General features: G+C 39.4%; 2 protein-coding genes across 4 annotated transcripts; one reads left to right on the plus strand and one right to left on the minus strand.

Annotated features, from left to right (window-relative positions):
• Positions 1-35: 35 nt before the first annotated feature.
• On the minus strand, positions 36-10314 carry LOC125308179 (2-oxoisovalerate dehydrogenase subunit alpha, mitochondrial-like). Of its 2 annotated transcripts, XM_048264508.1 has the most exons (9): positions 10206-10314; positions 9699-9873; positions 4997-5173; positions 4651-4737; positions 3636-3744; positions 3224-3385; positions 2782-2988; positions 1585-1726; positions 36-1284 (listed from the first exon to the last, which is right to left on the minus strand). In XM_048264508.1, the coding sequence occupies exons 2-9, from the start codon at positions 9807-9809 to the stop codon at positions 942-944; spliced, it is 1338 nt and encodes a 445-aa protein (XP_048120465.1). In that variant the 5' UTR covers positions 9810-9873; positions 10206-10314; the 3' UTR covers positions 36-941. The 2 variants fall into 2 exon arrangements, with proteins under 2 accessions (XP_048120465.1, XP_048120464.1); XM_048264507.1 differs by having other exon boundaries at positions 9699-10220.
• Positions 10191-14724, plus strand: exosc5 (exosome component 5). Of its 2 annotated transcripts, none has more exons than XM_048264511.1 (6): positions 10191-10265; positions 11889-12002; positions 13508-13629; positions 13823-13963; positions 14092-14181; positions 14447-14724. In XM_048264511.1, exons 1-6 carry the CDS (start codon positions 10208-10210, stop codon positions 14546-14548), a joined length of 627 nt encoding a protein of 208 aa, XP_048120468.1. In that variant the 5' UTR covers positions 10191-10207; the 3' UTR covers positions 14549-14724. The 2 variants fall into 2 exon arrangements, with proteins under 2 accessions (XP_048120468.1, XP_048120467.1); XM_048264510.1 differs by lacking the exon at positions 10191-10265 and adding an exon at positions 10674-10877.
• The last annotated feature ends 89 nt before the right edge of the window (positions 14725-14813 follow it).

Consider the following 14813-nt stretch of genomic DNA (forward strand, 5'->3'; position numbering starts at 1 on the left):
GTCTCAACAACAGACAACAGTCTCACAAACAAAAGTATTTTAGAATGTCATTTATTCCGAAAAGTCACAGCTACTGTTAATCCCCATCCCTATATGTAGTGGTTTTGACCTCAAACCAAAATTGCACCAACATTACAAATATGTCTTGCCAATGGCCTGTTACTTTGTTAAAGTTAGAGTTGATTTTCTATCATTTCACAAAGACAATACTGATATGTGATTGGAATTGCAAAAATTTCAATTTGGGAAAAAAAAACAATCCAACTGAATTTTTCCTCAAGAATGTTTTTTTTTCCTAGCTCAGAAGACTAAAGACTAAATAATGTGTCTATAGAACGTTGAACAGGAAATTAAATAACCAATAAAAAAAAACTAAAAAAAAAAAACTCAGTGTTACTTTAACAACTTATCAGACTGGTTGAAGAATGGGGAAAAACCAGGATAGATGTGACAACGCAATTTTTTTTCAAATGAGACCTTGGGAGTTGTGTTTCCAAAACACCTCATAAACAACCAAGAGTAGAATAAATAACCAATATGAATTATATGAGGACCACAGCATTTATGTAACAATTAAATGCTTCACTATGGCAATATATCCTCTCCACTTGTGGCTACTGGCTGCATAGAATGTAAAACAAAGAGATAGGTGCACAAGGACAACACAAACACAAACAATCACGTAGATGTGACGTGGGAAACCAAGTTTCTATTTGTGATGAGCAGTCATTCCAGATTTGAAAAGCTGCAATGCATTTCAAGGCACTAAAATACAATATTGTTGAGGCCCCTGGTGGAGAACATGAACACCATCCCATTCTCAACCATCTGGTCCAGCATTTCTCATGATGCTATAACCCACACCCACACACACATATATAATCACTACAATATTTCAACCAACACACCAGTCCTAATATTCCAAATTTAGTCCAGCTATTTTATTTGTCATAAAGGTCAATAGGGTAATGCTCTTTGTACTGCTGAATATGCCTCCACATAGCATCCTTCTGCTTCTCCAAGTTGGGAGTCATTTCCTGATACACGTCTGAGAAGAGCAGGTCAACTTTGGGCTTCAGCCGCCTCTCAGCCTTCTCAAAAGCTTCCATGACCAGCTTGCGAGACTGTTTCCTCCAGGTTCGCTCTTCTTCCTCACCCCACCAGTTGCGTGCGTTCATGTAGTGACGCAGGCGTGAGATGGGGTGGTCTTGCTTGTCCCAGTAGTTTACTTCATCCACTGAGCGGTATGCAGAGCTGTCATCACTGGTGCTATGGTGACCAATCCTGAAAGGAGAGAAGAGGAGGAGATGCTTAAGCAGAGTCACTTTATCTTCTAAATCATCTATCTGCCATGTATTTGTCAGGCAAAGTGTTTATTGAATCCTTATACCACCACCCTGCCAAAAAGCTACATGTTTTGGTGGGTTGTGTCAACAAATTAACCAGGAAATATCCTCTGGCCTCTGTCACTTCTTTGTTTAGGTTACACAAATTAAGTAGTGTAACTGTTATGGAAGCCCTGGTGGTAAAGTAATTGAAAATAATGTCAAAGAACACGCCCGGGGGGGGCAGAGCATCACGTACCTATATGTCATAGCCTCTATAAGGAAGGGCTGGTTCTCAGCAACGGCCCTGCGACGAGCCTCCTTTGTTGCATTGTAAACTGCAAAGACATCATTGCCGTCTACACGGATGGACATCATCCCATAGCCAGGGCCACGAGCAGCTAGGAGGTGTAGGAGAAAAAGAGTCGAAAGTTCAACTCTACTTTAATGCTTCACAACAAAAAGCCAAATCACTGCCTTACAAAATGAATATATACAATTAAGAACAAAATTATTCATACCCCTGGCAAATATTGATTTAATGTTGATTTTCTCTTGACCAATATGTTTTTTCTGACTGAAAATGACACTGCCACATGCCAGTAGGTTGTAAGACAATGCGGTAAAAACATGGAATCAAAAAAATAAGCGTTTTTATCTTTTTTAACATTTTTATGAAAAATGGCGTGTCCACAATTATTCATACCCTTTTAAAATAATCACTGGAAACATCTTTATTTGCAATCAAAGGTCTCAAAATGGTTCTTATAATACGTACCAAGCCGCTCCATGTCTCCACAATGATTGTAGACCGCACCTTTTTAGTATGGAGTTACATTTGTTCCACTTTTATGAGCGAGCAATGGCACAATGAGCGCAGAAAAATATTTTGAGGAAAAATTAAACTCGAGCACAAAAAAACTTGTAGTTGAGCAAACAGGAATCTATGTTGTGCTCCACAAATGTCTTTGCCTGTTTGCTAATATCAATATGTATGTGCAACATCAGCCCCCTTTCTTTCAGTTTCACTGTATGTGCTCACATAAACTGTTCCTCTGCTAGCTCAGGAGATCTCTGTCGCGCTCGCTCAACTTCGTCTGTGTGCTCGCTCAAAACTGTCAACAACGTTACGTTTGTTCCACAATTCATCAACCAATCAGAAAATTCAGGGGCTGAAGTCCAATTCTCATTGGCTGCTGAAGTCTACAACGCCTAGCGTCATTTACTAGTGTCAGTGGGAATCGATCAGATGTTTCCATTGATTATTTAAAAAGGGTATGAATAATTTTGGATTTTTGTCATCTTCAGTCAGAACAAACATATCGATAAAGACAAAATCAACATTGAATTCAAATCAATATTAGCCAGGGGTATGAATAATTTTGTTCTTAACTGTGTATATATATATACACACACACACACACACACACACACATCTGTTGGTTGAGGAACTCACCAATGCCATCACCCCTGTACTGCTCATTGGTAGGTGTAGAGATGGCATATCCGTTGTTACGACAGAAGAAAATTAGCGGACACTCCAGTGTGGCCGAGAAGTTGAACCCAGCATGGGCATCACCCTCACTTGCTGCCCCCTCTCCGAAGAAGCAAATGACTGCACGGTTATTGTTCTCCCTCTTCAAGGCATAGGCGGCCCCAGCAGCTAGAATAGAGAAGCATGTGAATCAAACAACGCTGCTTGTCTCCTCATACACACTTACACAACACATATACAATTTTACTTTGGCAACTGATAGCTCTGTTACATTTGTACAACATTTTTACACTTTATAGACTTTCTATACAAATGTTGTTGTCATAGCCTTTCGTAATGTTGCCAGTAAAGGCAGGTTGTTTACTGTAATGCTGCATAGAGTTTGACAGAGTGGGATGCTTACCTTGTGGAATCTGAGTTGCCAGCGGAGAAGAGATTGTGACAAAGTTCAGGTCTTTGCTACCATAGTGGACTGGCATCTGCCTGCCTTTCCCGAGGTCATCAACATTTGCATAGCATTGTGCCATGAACAGGTCCAATGGGAAGCCACGGTACATGAGGACACCTAAAATAAAACAGAAATCAGAATCATATATGCGATTTCACCTAACATTCATTTCACTATTACATCGCCAATACAAACACAAACCCAGTTTCAAATCAATCAAAATCTTTGATGCAAAAGCAAACTGTTCTGAGAATGCAGAACTATTCTTTTTAATAATGTGTTGTGTACAACTTGCATACAGAAGACATTTCAAAATAGCTTAATGTTTTGTTTGGTATAGGGGACACTATCCAAATTAACTTCTTACCAGCTTCACGATACTGGCCAAAGACAAGATCATTGGGATCCAATGCTGCAGCACTTCCAATATGTGTTCCCTCCTCACCATAGTTAGTCATGTAGAATGAGATACGACCCTACAAAAAGCAGCCATTAACATTTCTCAGTGCACGGATAGAACATAACCTGACCAAGACCATGAAAAAGTACATGTTCCACATACAGTAGAGCAGGCACATTGAGAAGGAAGTTGACAACTTTCAATAGGTCTGAGTTATTTTCAAATCTGAGGCAAGGGCAAATAATTCCATTTTAAGAAACGTTATTTAGGTTTAGGTAGTTTGCTGATTTCATAAGCACGTCTCAGCAAGAATAGTCATAATTGTTCAGTGAATATGCCATTTTATTATTTTACCATTTTCAATCAAAGTCAGTTGATCACACAAACGCATAAATGTCACATGAGAATGATGTGCAATACATTTTTACTGACAATAGAGAGCCTAGCCTTCAACCTATTCTTTTCAATAGCCAGCATAACATGTTGGTGCCTACTTGTCTCCTACTTTATAGTCAGCTGAGCTAAGTGCACTGTTCATGTTAGCATCAGACTGGGTTGTTGCAATTCCATTAAGAGTTGTATTAAATGTATCTGGGGCGCGTTTCCCAAAACCATAGTTGCTAACTAAGTTAGCTAGTTTGTTGGTTGCAATGCAATTTCCCATTGCCAACCAACAAAGTTGCTAACAGATTAGCAACTATGGTTTTGGGAAATGCACCCCTGGGTGGCTTTTCCTCACTGTCTATATGCATATTATGTAGCCAGAGTGCACACAGGTTAAGTCAAGCTAAAATCAGTCTACCTGCCTATTATGCTGTTGGAAAAGGTTTTTACAAATCAAACTAACCCTTGAACATCACCTGATTTGTATACGCAAAACCTTGCATGAGATTAAAAATAATGAACCTAAGTTAACCCTGCACCTAAGCTAGTAGTTGTACATGTTCCACTGAAAGTGACAGTTGGCTACATTGGGACTCACTTGTCTCTGAGATTCATACAGGATGCGATCCATGGTGTTCAGTAATGTCATCTTCTGATAGAAATTCAAGACCTGCTCTTTAGTCAGCTGAAATTTGAAGTAAAAAATGTCAATAAAGCACCAGCATGACAAGAAAATCAGTGTTCCTTAATGTATCCCCTCCCCAACTTCTGGAATAGTACATTATTCCTTAATGTATCCCCTGTATCCCAAATATTGTCTTTCACTTAAAAAGAAAACCAAGCCAATGTGCATTATGCTGCTGCATATTTGAATCTGAGGAATATTTCATGATGTCTAGACCACAAAAACACTAAGGAGGACTGAGCTCTAGATATTTTCCAACCTGTGGATCCTCTGAGGGATTGATGATCTGTCCCTGTCTGTCCATCACTCTGTACACAGGAATCCCCGAGATTACATTGGGCTTGATGAACTCCAGCTGATCGACAAATTCAGCAGATGCTCCAGGAAACTGTGGCTTTTCCGCTGAGGAGTCAAAGGGTTGCTGCCGGTGAACTCCCTGCAACATTGATCATCATTATTAAAGAAGCAGTAAGGTGTGTTGGTCTAAAACTAACAAGCTAACTACATGAAAGCCATGCCAGACCTTGCAAGCACCAGGGAAAAAGGTGAACTCAATGCAAAGTGTCCCTTAGTTTGCGGTCATCTTGTACACATGTCCTAGATGGAATTTGACCTTGACTTTGACTGCATGGTACCTAATACGGTCACTTACTGTTGGTGAGTAGCCTAAATAATGTTTAATTTGGTAACGTAAATAGTAGTTTTGGTTTGGGGGGGTCCCACCACCTTAACGTCATCAGTAATATTGAATATAGTGTGATCATTCACACCAGTGGTCATCCTAGATTCTGCTTGACTCTCTCCACAGACACACACAGAAAATGATGGCTTGTCATATGTTTCTATTTCATATATTTTGGAATTCATATAACGTTTATATATTTTTGATACTAATGTATAGTATTTATATATAATCTGCATAATTACTAGTAGCTAAACAAAATTGTAATTTGAATACTTCATATTGATTTTTAAACTATTACACTTAATTGAGTGCACAATGGTTGTGTGTATGTGTAATTGACTGCCTGTCACTTTAAGAAATACATGAGAGTAATTAGCCTTTAGTCTCAGGGTTTTAGGCTAGTGAATAATAGTTGTGCATGCATAGTGCATAGTGCATAAGGATATGTGGATGCAATTTATTATGTTTTCTATGAACAAGTCGAAGAAAATCTTTCTGGGATTATAGAAGAGATAAGTGTCTTGAAACGTTCATTAATGACGGACCACTAGTACACGAATGAAAGACCTCTAGCACAGACAGACGAACAGCTAGCGGGAGCTCTCTCCAAACGTAAAAGTTTGCTACGGTTGTGTAGCCTATTTCTAAACTATGTTAAACCCAATAGTAGGCCTAAATTATCTAAATCCCATAGCCTAGGTAGGTTAGCAACTTGATATTAGCCTATTATTATGTGTTACAACAGCAATTAAACTAGCAGCCATGTCTCACTGTTTATGACATGACAGCTGTGATATGTGTGTGTTAGTGTTGTCACGATACCAAAATTATGACTTCGATACGATACCTGACATAAATATCACGATGCTCGATACTGAAACGATACTACGGCGAAATCCTAAGATATCTGGAAAAGAAAGGACTCATACCTCCTCCAAGTGTATTGAGTCATTTGTGTTGAATTCGGTGCACTTTTGTAGTGTGCAGGTCAATTCTGGGTTCTAAACTTCCTACATAATTATTACAGTGCATGAAAATGCACTGTTCTGTTATCCGAAGTCTTCTTCTTCTTCTTATTATTATTATTATTATTATTATTATTATTATTCCCACCAAATTTCTGCATCTAATTCAGCTTTAACCGTTTAACGTAGAAACTTCGTTCAAACTTTGTAACGTAGGTCTTGAAATGTATTTTTCACTTTTGTAAACTTTATACTTTTTGCGATATTAATAAAAAACAAGCTTATTTTTCCCCATAGACTTAACATGGGCTGATGACATCACAATGGGCTAATTAACTTGATTTGCACCTGTATCAACTTCCAGCTGCTCACTACTAGGACCCATCAACTATTTAACTGTTTAGACATTTCAACTGTCAGTTGTTATCAACTATGACTCCTGCCAACTGTTTCCAAATAAAAGTTTGTTTTGCATAGTAAAACAAACTTAGTAAAATAGTAGGCCGACTTTGTGTGATTAAAGGAGAATTCCGGTGTGATATTGACCTAAAGTGTATTGAAACATGATACCGAGTGTGAACGTATGTCTCATAGCCCATCTCGGCTTGTCCCCTGCACTCCAAAATCTGGCGCTAGTTAGCCGATGCTACCAACAGCTTTTTCAATAGTGGTGCTTCGGCATCGGGCTAGCCATGCAAATAAATCACTGTTTTACACCCATTTACGAGGCTCAATGTATCTCCACACTTCATTGGTAGACTTCTGAGGGGCCCTGACATTTAAAAGCGAGACATTGAGAACTTTGAAAAGCACTGGTAGTTTACTTACAAGACGATTTATACAGACAGTATCTTCACGAAGTTTAGCGTTTGCAGCCATCTTGAATTTAGTCACGATAAGTCGAGCAACGAGTAAGAATGAACAGTGTTTGTTTGTTGAGTATATTGGTCTGGTCACAACACACACTTGCCTGAAGGGCCAAACAATTCCCTGATCATTCTTTGCACTTCTGTGCACCATCACATTTTCCAAACTTTTATTTTGCTCCACTTCAAAATAACCAAGCACTATTTAATTAGGTCAAATGCTTAATTTAATTGACTTTACACATAATTGCCATATCAATATTCAACTCATCTTTGAAACAGATACAATAACAGTAGAAGGGCACCTTTGTCATCTAAAAGGTTGTTGAACCTCTGTAATCCAAAAGGTTGTTGCCATTTGAGCTCAACAACACCCAATGAAATTACATCCCTCCCTTCCATGCTACTCAAGGAACATGTTGATTGGCTAGACATGTGTCTCAAACCGCCTACTTGCACACTTCAAATACTTAGTTTAAGTACTCTATATAGTGCAGATATTGGGACAATAAGCGCTGTGCCCACTAGCAGTGTACTGACGGAACTATGCGTTTTGACACAGCCCTTTTGTATGGTGTATAGGGAGGGAAAGTGAAAACCAGCGCCCCAAGTGGTTGCGTTCCTATCGAAGAGCAGCTCCAATGTTAAGTCCCATAGACCAATTTTTTTAAAAATATTTTGAAGCCAAATCAGCGATGTTATCCACCAAAATATTTTTCAGTGTCTATACAGTAATACTCTTCTAACTGTGAAAATATCAGACCCTATTTTGCCTTATTTAAAAAAAATCGAAATTGCTCCTTTTGTTTCATAAACGGACTACAAAAGAAGTCACGTGACTTTACCCTTCGACGTTACTCACGGTAGCATGGTTTGTTTATTAGCCTGGCTAGCATTGACACTTAACACTTACTGCTAGCTCTTCATGTGAGTAGAAGCACAACACCAGTTATCCAGACATAAAGGTAATCACCACGCGGTTTACATCACGTTCTGTTATTACAAAAACATGTTAAGACAGTTAAGCAAATCGCCGTATTGATCAGTTACAGATTAAGCACCCAAACATGTGACGTCACACGCAATTGTAGTTTGTTATCACCATGTTACGACAAAAACTCAAAACAATTCAACTGATCCTAAAAATAAGGTATGACCACTAGAAGCAAGAGGTGACTCCAGTGCCTATGGAAGGCATTAAATTAAGATCCCAATGTGCACCGAGATATATTTTTTCTAAAAAAAAAATCCCATCCACTCCGCTAAACTCTAGGAACGCAACCACTAGGTGGCGATGAGATTACTTTCCCTCCCTATGGTAGAGAAAACAAAAGAAGACTGAACCAAAACTACTTGGTCAGAACTAGGACGTTTGGAAGGATGTTTCAGCCACCTTCATGTGACTATCATAAAATACATTTGCGGATTTAAGAGAAAATGCCAACAAAAAATATCTTAGTTAACAACATTAAATTAAAATTACAGATTGAGTTGATGGATGCCAGCATAGTGACTTGAATGCAGTCAAAGTATACTGTTACTGAATTATAGCTCTGCATAGTTAATGTTGTTATGCAAACATTATAGTGCAAATGTTCTCAACCTTGGCCCTGGGGCTGCCACTACATATTCTCTGCATATTCCCCATTTCCCCCTGCTCCAAGCACACGCTTGATTAACAATATCTGGGGAGTTCAGTTGACCGGTTCAGTCAGACAGGGAAAGATATGCAGGGTCCCAGGAGCAGGCTAGAGGGGAAATATTATTCACATATTAATGCAGCTGCACCCAGCTTATATTTGAATAGATGGCTACAATATAGTTAATACATATATAGTACAAGAATTGTCCATCCAATCTCAAAACGAGCATCGATCCGTATCCTCCCTCCTCGAGCAGGAGGCCCCCGCACGCCCCCGTCTTTGACCAATCATGTTGCAGGGAACCGGCGAAGTGTTTCTTGATGAATTGTGTGCAAAACATACTGCTATTTGAAACATGTAACATGTTTGAATCAAGTAATGTATGCTTTTCTCACAAGCTACTGACATTACGTTTTGTCTGTCCACTGTGCTCACATCGATATTAACGTTCGAAAATCATGCGTAACATACGTTGCCCTTCCAACTTTAGCTAGCCTTAACAGGTCAAAGGTACAGACGCATGCCATTATATTACATGCGTTAAGCCACTTTAATTTACCACCATCACCTGAACATGTTGTATTTGTGTATTCTGTAACAGCTACCACTGATTTCACAGTGCCTACAATTGCTGAATAACAGCGTTCAAAACAAACCTGTATGTCAATAACGTTAGCTTGCTAACGTTAACGTTGTTGCTATTATGTGCGTGTTAGCCAACTTGCAACCAATACACTCACTGTACCTGCCATGATAACACGTCTTTCCAGCATGTATAACACTTATTCAAAATTAAACTTACATTTACGCGGAACTCCCGTAGTTGAAGGTATCGGGGTGTTTTCGACGTTGGATTCTGCCGAGTGGCATAGCATCCAATTCTGAATAGTCTCACTCCTCTGACTGCCGCCATCTTTCTGCTGAAATGCGGAGGCTGTCGGGTCCACACGCTACGTAGAGGAGGCTACCTACAAATTCTGATATTTCCGCCAATGCAATGTGATGAGAAAATATAGTTCTAGCCTACTTATTTTCCTCGTAAATCTAACCTTTAGCCTATATTGTGATTTATCCTTTGAAGTTAAATACTAATCATATTCATGCAACCGCCTGTTTCCATGTCCATACGGATTTAGGATTTTATTTGGATCCCCATTAGCTGATGCAGAAAACATCAGCTAGGCTACTCTTTGGGGTCCACACACAACATAAGGCAGAGGTGTTTATGATCATGTGATCAATGCCAGAAAGGTAGGCTAGCCTACTGCATTTCTGCAACAGATGAGCTCCTCAGCTCGTTGAGTCTTACCTATGCTGATTCTGTCACCACGCAAGAGTCTTGTCATGGGCTGGATCAAGGATTTATCAGGTAGAATTCCCTTCAACTCTGGGATGCTGTCATACAACAACCACTCATGGGCCTTCCATAATTTTCTCTCTTTTAAGAAACAGCGTGTCCTTCACACAGTAGGCTACATGGTAGTCTGATGTCTTGAACCCTTTCATCTAGCATGTAATATATTATACATACATCATATTATGTTTGCCCAGGTAGGCTACAGGGTGCCTGGTGGTAGGCCTACTTTCTGTTTAACTGTATCCATTATCCTAACAATGCCTATAGGGATAAAGAGAGTGTAGTTTGGGACACAGGACTCAATGGTGTTAAAAAGTGGGATACATAGTAAAAATACTGCATAAGAAAGGAAGGAACGAAGGATTGACAAAATAAGAGTAATGAGAAGTTGACTTTTAATTTGACGTGTGCGTTTTCTTCCCGTGAACCTCTGCGCGCGGAAGTACTTGACCAACATCAGCATGGTGAATGGTTCGCTAGTTTCACGTTAAATTAATGAGCGTCGTGCAACTATTTTCTATGAAATGGATTTGAAAGTGCATGAAGCTAGTCCAGCGACAAGAGAATTCGGCTGTGAGCAAAATCTTCTATCAAGACCTGACGGTTCAGCATCATTCATTCAAGGTATATGAACTGAACGTAGGTCGAAATGTTCCTTGCGTTATGGGGTAACATTATGACAACTCGACTCCATCTGCCTTTGCCATAATCAACATGTAGTCAGGAAACAACCTAAAACGTCCATGTAAAATGATGCTTTCATAAGTGTCAACTAGTTGGCTGTTGGTATTTTTGTTATACCAAACCTCTTCAATACAAGGATCAACAAACCTGGTCTCCTATCAGAGAAAGGTGTTACTTATTAAACTTTGACAGGGCAGGGTACATAAACAAGCATAACATCCTGAATGGCGACAAACATTACAGTAAATATAGCAGAGAAATTTAATTTAAAAGAAAAAAATGCTTCAAGAAATAGTTTAAAAAGCAATTCAAAAGCTGTAGGGAGGAAAGAGTCATGGATAAGTTAGCTAGGCTACATATCCCCGCCCCCATTGATGTAGAGGGGCAGAGGGGAAGAATTTGATAAGCTTTGATATTGGTGATGGTGCACATATGGAGAGATGAGATGGAGAGCGCCCGGGCAAAATTAAGTGAAAGCATGCGTACCCAAATAACGGAACACAGGTGTGTGCCAGTTGGTGTAGTTCTGCTGTGGCAGCAAGCGTACCAGCCCCTGCTGCCGGGCTAGCAGGGTTTCGTCTGGTCTCTCGCCTTTGACCTAGCTGTCTGGCTTGCTTGGAGCTACCAGGGGTGCAAGGCCCCCGCCAGCTTAGCGCTGAGGGTCATGACTCACAAGCTGTTCCGCCACGACAAGGCACCAGTCCATGGAACAGAATAGGATATATCTATGGTTCACAGGTCTTCATCACGTATTTCACTGAGTGGTGAACTTGAAGAAAAGTTTTTGAGAAAGGTCAAATAAATATGTAATGTTAAAGTCAGCAGGTAACACAGAAACCCATTTGACATCAACATTTGACAGTTGATTACACTGTGACAACTTATTTCCTATTTGGAACAAAGGAACTGTTCAGAAATACTTATTTTCATTTTACACTTTCTCCACCACAGGGAATACCAATGTGTTGGCTGCAGTTTACGGACCAGCAGAGGTTAAGGTTAGCAAGGAGATCTATGACCGTGCCACATTGGAAGTCCTGATACAGCCTAAAGTAGGCTTACCTGGTAAAGAAATTATATGCATTGTGTTTGCATAGTCTATGTGTATAGAAAGTTGTTTGGTGTTGGTATCAGTTTGTTTATCACAGGTGGTTTTGGTCTTCAATAAGGGTTTCGTTGAACCATCCTCTGGAAAATTTCTGCCTGAAAATCTTTTATTGTACTTTTATATAGGATAAGATTCATAGATGAGGCAAAGTCCTGTGTGCCATGTTCACGGGTTTCCTGTTTACCAACAAAACTAGATGCGTGCTCAGCCGTGGGGCAGAAGACGCTTGGTGGTCGGCCACAACGTTATAAACTTTACCTAATAGTCGGCTACTGTAATCTACTTTTTTGTATATCCCTGTTGTCTCAATGATGATAACATCTCATTTCAGACTTTATTTCAGAGTTTGTTGTTCATTTGCATTATTAACATCACATCGTCTTTTGGCGTTTTTGGCGAAGACATGCATTCCGTTAGGGATATTGAACATATTGAGCATTCTCTAACCATCATGATTTTCGAATTGGTACAGTTTTCAGCACAAAAAATCATATCAGTACTGCTCTATGCTTTCTGCCTCTTAGTTGCGCACGCATGTTTTCGTGACGTTGCATAGAAATTTATGTATACACTGAGCAGCGTTTTTTTTTTTAACTGCACTGTCTTGAAATAGAAAAACATATTCTATTAACTCTAAAAACTGAGCTGTTACTGTATCAATTTTTCAGTTTAATTGTTGAAAGAACATTGGGAATGTCTCTGACAGCTATGGTCATTTTTGAATGTAGGACCATAGCCGTCACTTTATCTCTTACTTGGCAGGTTCTCAAAGGGGCTGAAAGCAATACACTGTTTCTTTTTGCCTTGAAATACCGGTAACAGCTACACACTCATTTTGATGCTACACCGACTTAGATTAAGGAGAAAAGAGTATCTGGAATACCTGGTATTGCATTATATAATGTTGTTGCGAGTAGAAGCATGCCCTTTTTTGGTGATTTTAGTTGAATTTGGTATCCCCTTAGCACTAAATGGGTATCCAGTATGTTGAAAATTGACAATGGGGAATTTCATCATCTTGCAACCTGCATTGCACATTTACTGCACATTGAATATGTCAAACATAGACTGCTCAATAATGTAGCAAATACGTATACTTTGTGACAGACTCTCAGAGGGTTATTAGTGAGTATTACTCCCTTGTGCCCTAGCAGGTTATAGCAATCAAACCTTCTGTAGGGTGAAAGTCTGTGTTTATCTCTGTTTTACATTTTTAGCACCTCTTCTTAGAAGAGCCTGACTGTACACACACGCACTGTAATGTTGTAAGTCTAGACTACATTATTTTCTTGCCTTCCATTGGCACTGCAGGACATGGTACACAGGATTACTTTGATTTCAACAATGTAGAAAGTTGATTACACTGATAACATGACTGATGCTGTAGTACTTTGCACCACTGGGTGGTGCACACATAATGCTTTTGGGTAGCTTGAACCATGTGTAACTCCAACTTTCTCAGGTGTCCGAGAGCGAGCTAGAGAGCAGTGTGTACGGGAGACATGCGAAGCAGCTCTTCTCTCCTCCCTTCACCCTCGCTCCTCCCTCACCCTCATCCTACAGGAGATCCATGATGATGGCTCTGTATCCTTTCCAGCCTCTAATGATGCACATGTCAAGAAATGTGAACGCCTGCACTTAGTAGTAGCAGTAGTGGTAGTAGTATACATTTATTTAATTCTAGGAGAATTCACTTGGTTTATCCCTGTATGTCGTAAATGTAGATTCATGTGTTCCATTACCTATTCATCGGCTATGGTTCTTGACTCAAGCTTAGCTTCTGGCTTGCTGCCTGAATGCAGCTTGCATGGCCCTGATGGATGCAGGTCTACCTATGAGCTGCCTGTTTTGTGGTATAACCTGTGTCATAAACATGGATGGGCAGATTATCATTGATCCGACGTTACAACAAGAAAAGGTATGGCAATAGTCTTCTGTACGTCTGGACAATATTCTCGACCAATGTTTTCCTTTGGACCAAAGATAAATTTGCCCTCAAACTTGGCTATAGTTTCTGTCATTAACAGGAGCTTTTACACGTTATAGGACAGCAGAGCTTTGATGACTTTTGCCATTGACAGCATTGACAAAAGAGTGATGATGTCTTCAACTAAAGGATCTATCTCAGTTCAAGAGGTATGTGAAAACAACCTTAAGATATACTCAGCACTTCTTACTGCTCGAACCAAATTAACATCCAGTTGTCCTCCGATATGTTGGCTTCATGTGGGCTGTTAAATGTTTGTCATTTGTTTCTGATTCAAAATAGTTTTTTAAAGTGATATATTTTACAGTGTATGCTATATTGAGTAAATTTAGCCAGTTGTTATTTTCATTGTGTGATAATCCATTTCATGCATAAATATTCAAACATTAATGTTGTTTGTTTCGTCTCTCCTAGCTTCAAGAAGCTATAGCTTTGAGTCAGAGAACTTCAGAGCGAATCTTTCAGTTCTACAGAAGTTCGGTATGTCGACGCTATTCCAAGACTGCAGCAAATTAAACCTCAGTTTGTTTTAACTTGTATTCATTTGTTTTGTATATTGTTTTGTCTAAGTTTTCTAAAATTAACTTCTAATCTAAATGTTTTTGTATTTCATCCTTGTGGAATTAGTGTTTTGAACTGTAATGCAAGGGGAACTCCTGATTTTCAAATAAAGTGTAGTCTGCACAAAGTAATATCAAATGTCCTATCTATCAAATATATAAACTACCTACCGGTATATTACATTTTGGGCTCACAATGACTGATTTTGATCAGCATATGG

This window comes from Alosa alosa, chromosome 15 (genome assembly GCF_017589495.1).
Source record: "Alosa alosa isolate M-15738 ecotype Scorff River chromosome 15, AALO_Geno_1.1, whole genome shotgun sequence".
In the NCBI taxonomy this organism is placed as follows: domain Eukaryota; kingdom Metazoa; phylum Chordata; class Actinopteri; order Clupeiformes; family Clupeidae; genus Alosa; species Alosa alosa.

Excerpts from the sequence above, each read along its gene's own strand:
- LOC125308179 (XM_048264508.1), bottom strand. The coding sequence starts at position 9,809 with ATGGCGGCAGTCAGAGGAGTGAGACTATTCAGAATTGGATGCTATGCC. Across the intron at positions 3,745-4,650 it reads TGTATGAATCTCAGAGACAA|GGTCGTATCTCATTCTACAT; the intron begins GTGAGTCCCAAT and ends TGCTTTTTGTAG. Across the intron at positions 1,727-2,781 it reads GTACAGGGGTGATGGCATTG|CTGCTCGTGGCCCTGGCTAT; the intron begins GTGAGTTCCTCA and ends TACACCTCCTAG.
- exosc5 (XM_048264510.1), top strand. The coding sequence starts at position 10,778 with ATGGATTTGAAAGTGCATGAAGCTAGTCCAGCGACAAGAGAATTCGGC. Across the intron at positions 10,878-11,888 it reads TTCAGCATCATTCATTCAAG|GGAATACCAATGTGTTGGCT; the intron begins GTATATGAACTG and ends TCTCCACCACAG. Across the intron at positions 14,182-14,446 it reads GATCTATCTCAGTTCAAGAG|CTTCAAGAAGCTATAGCTTT; the intron begins GTATGTGAAAAC and ends CGTCTCTCCTAG.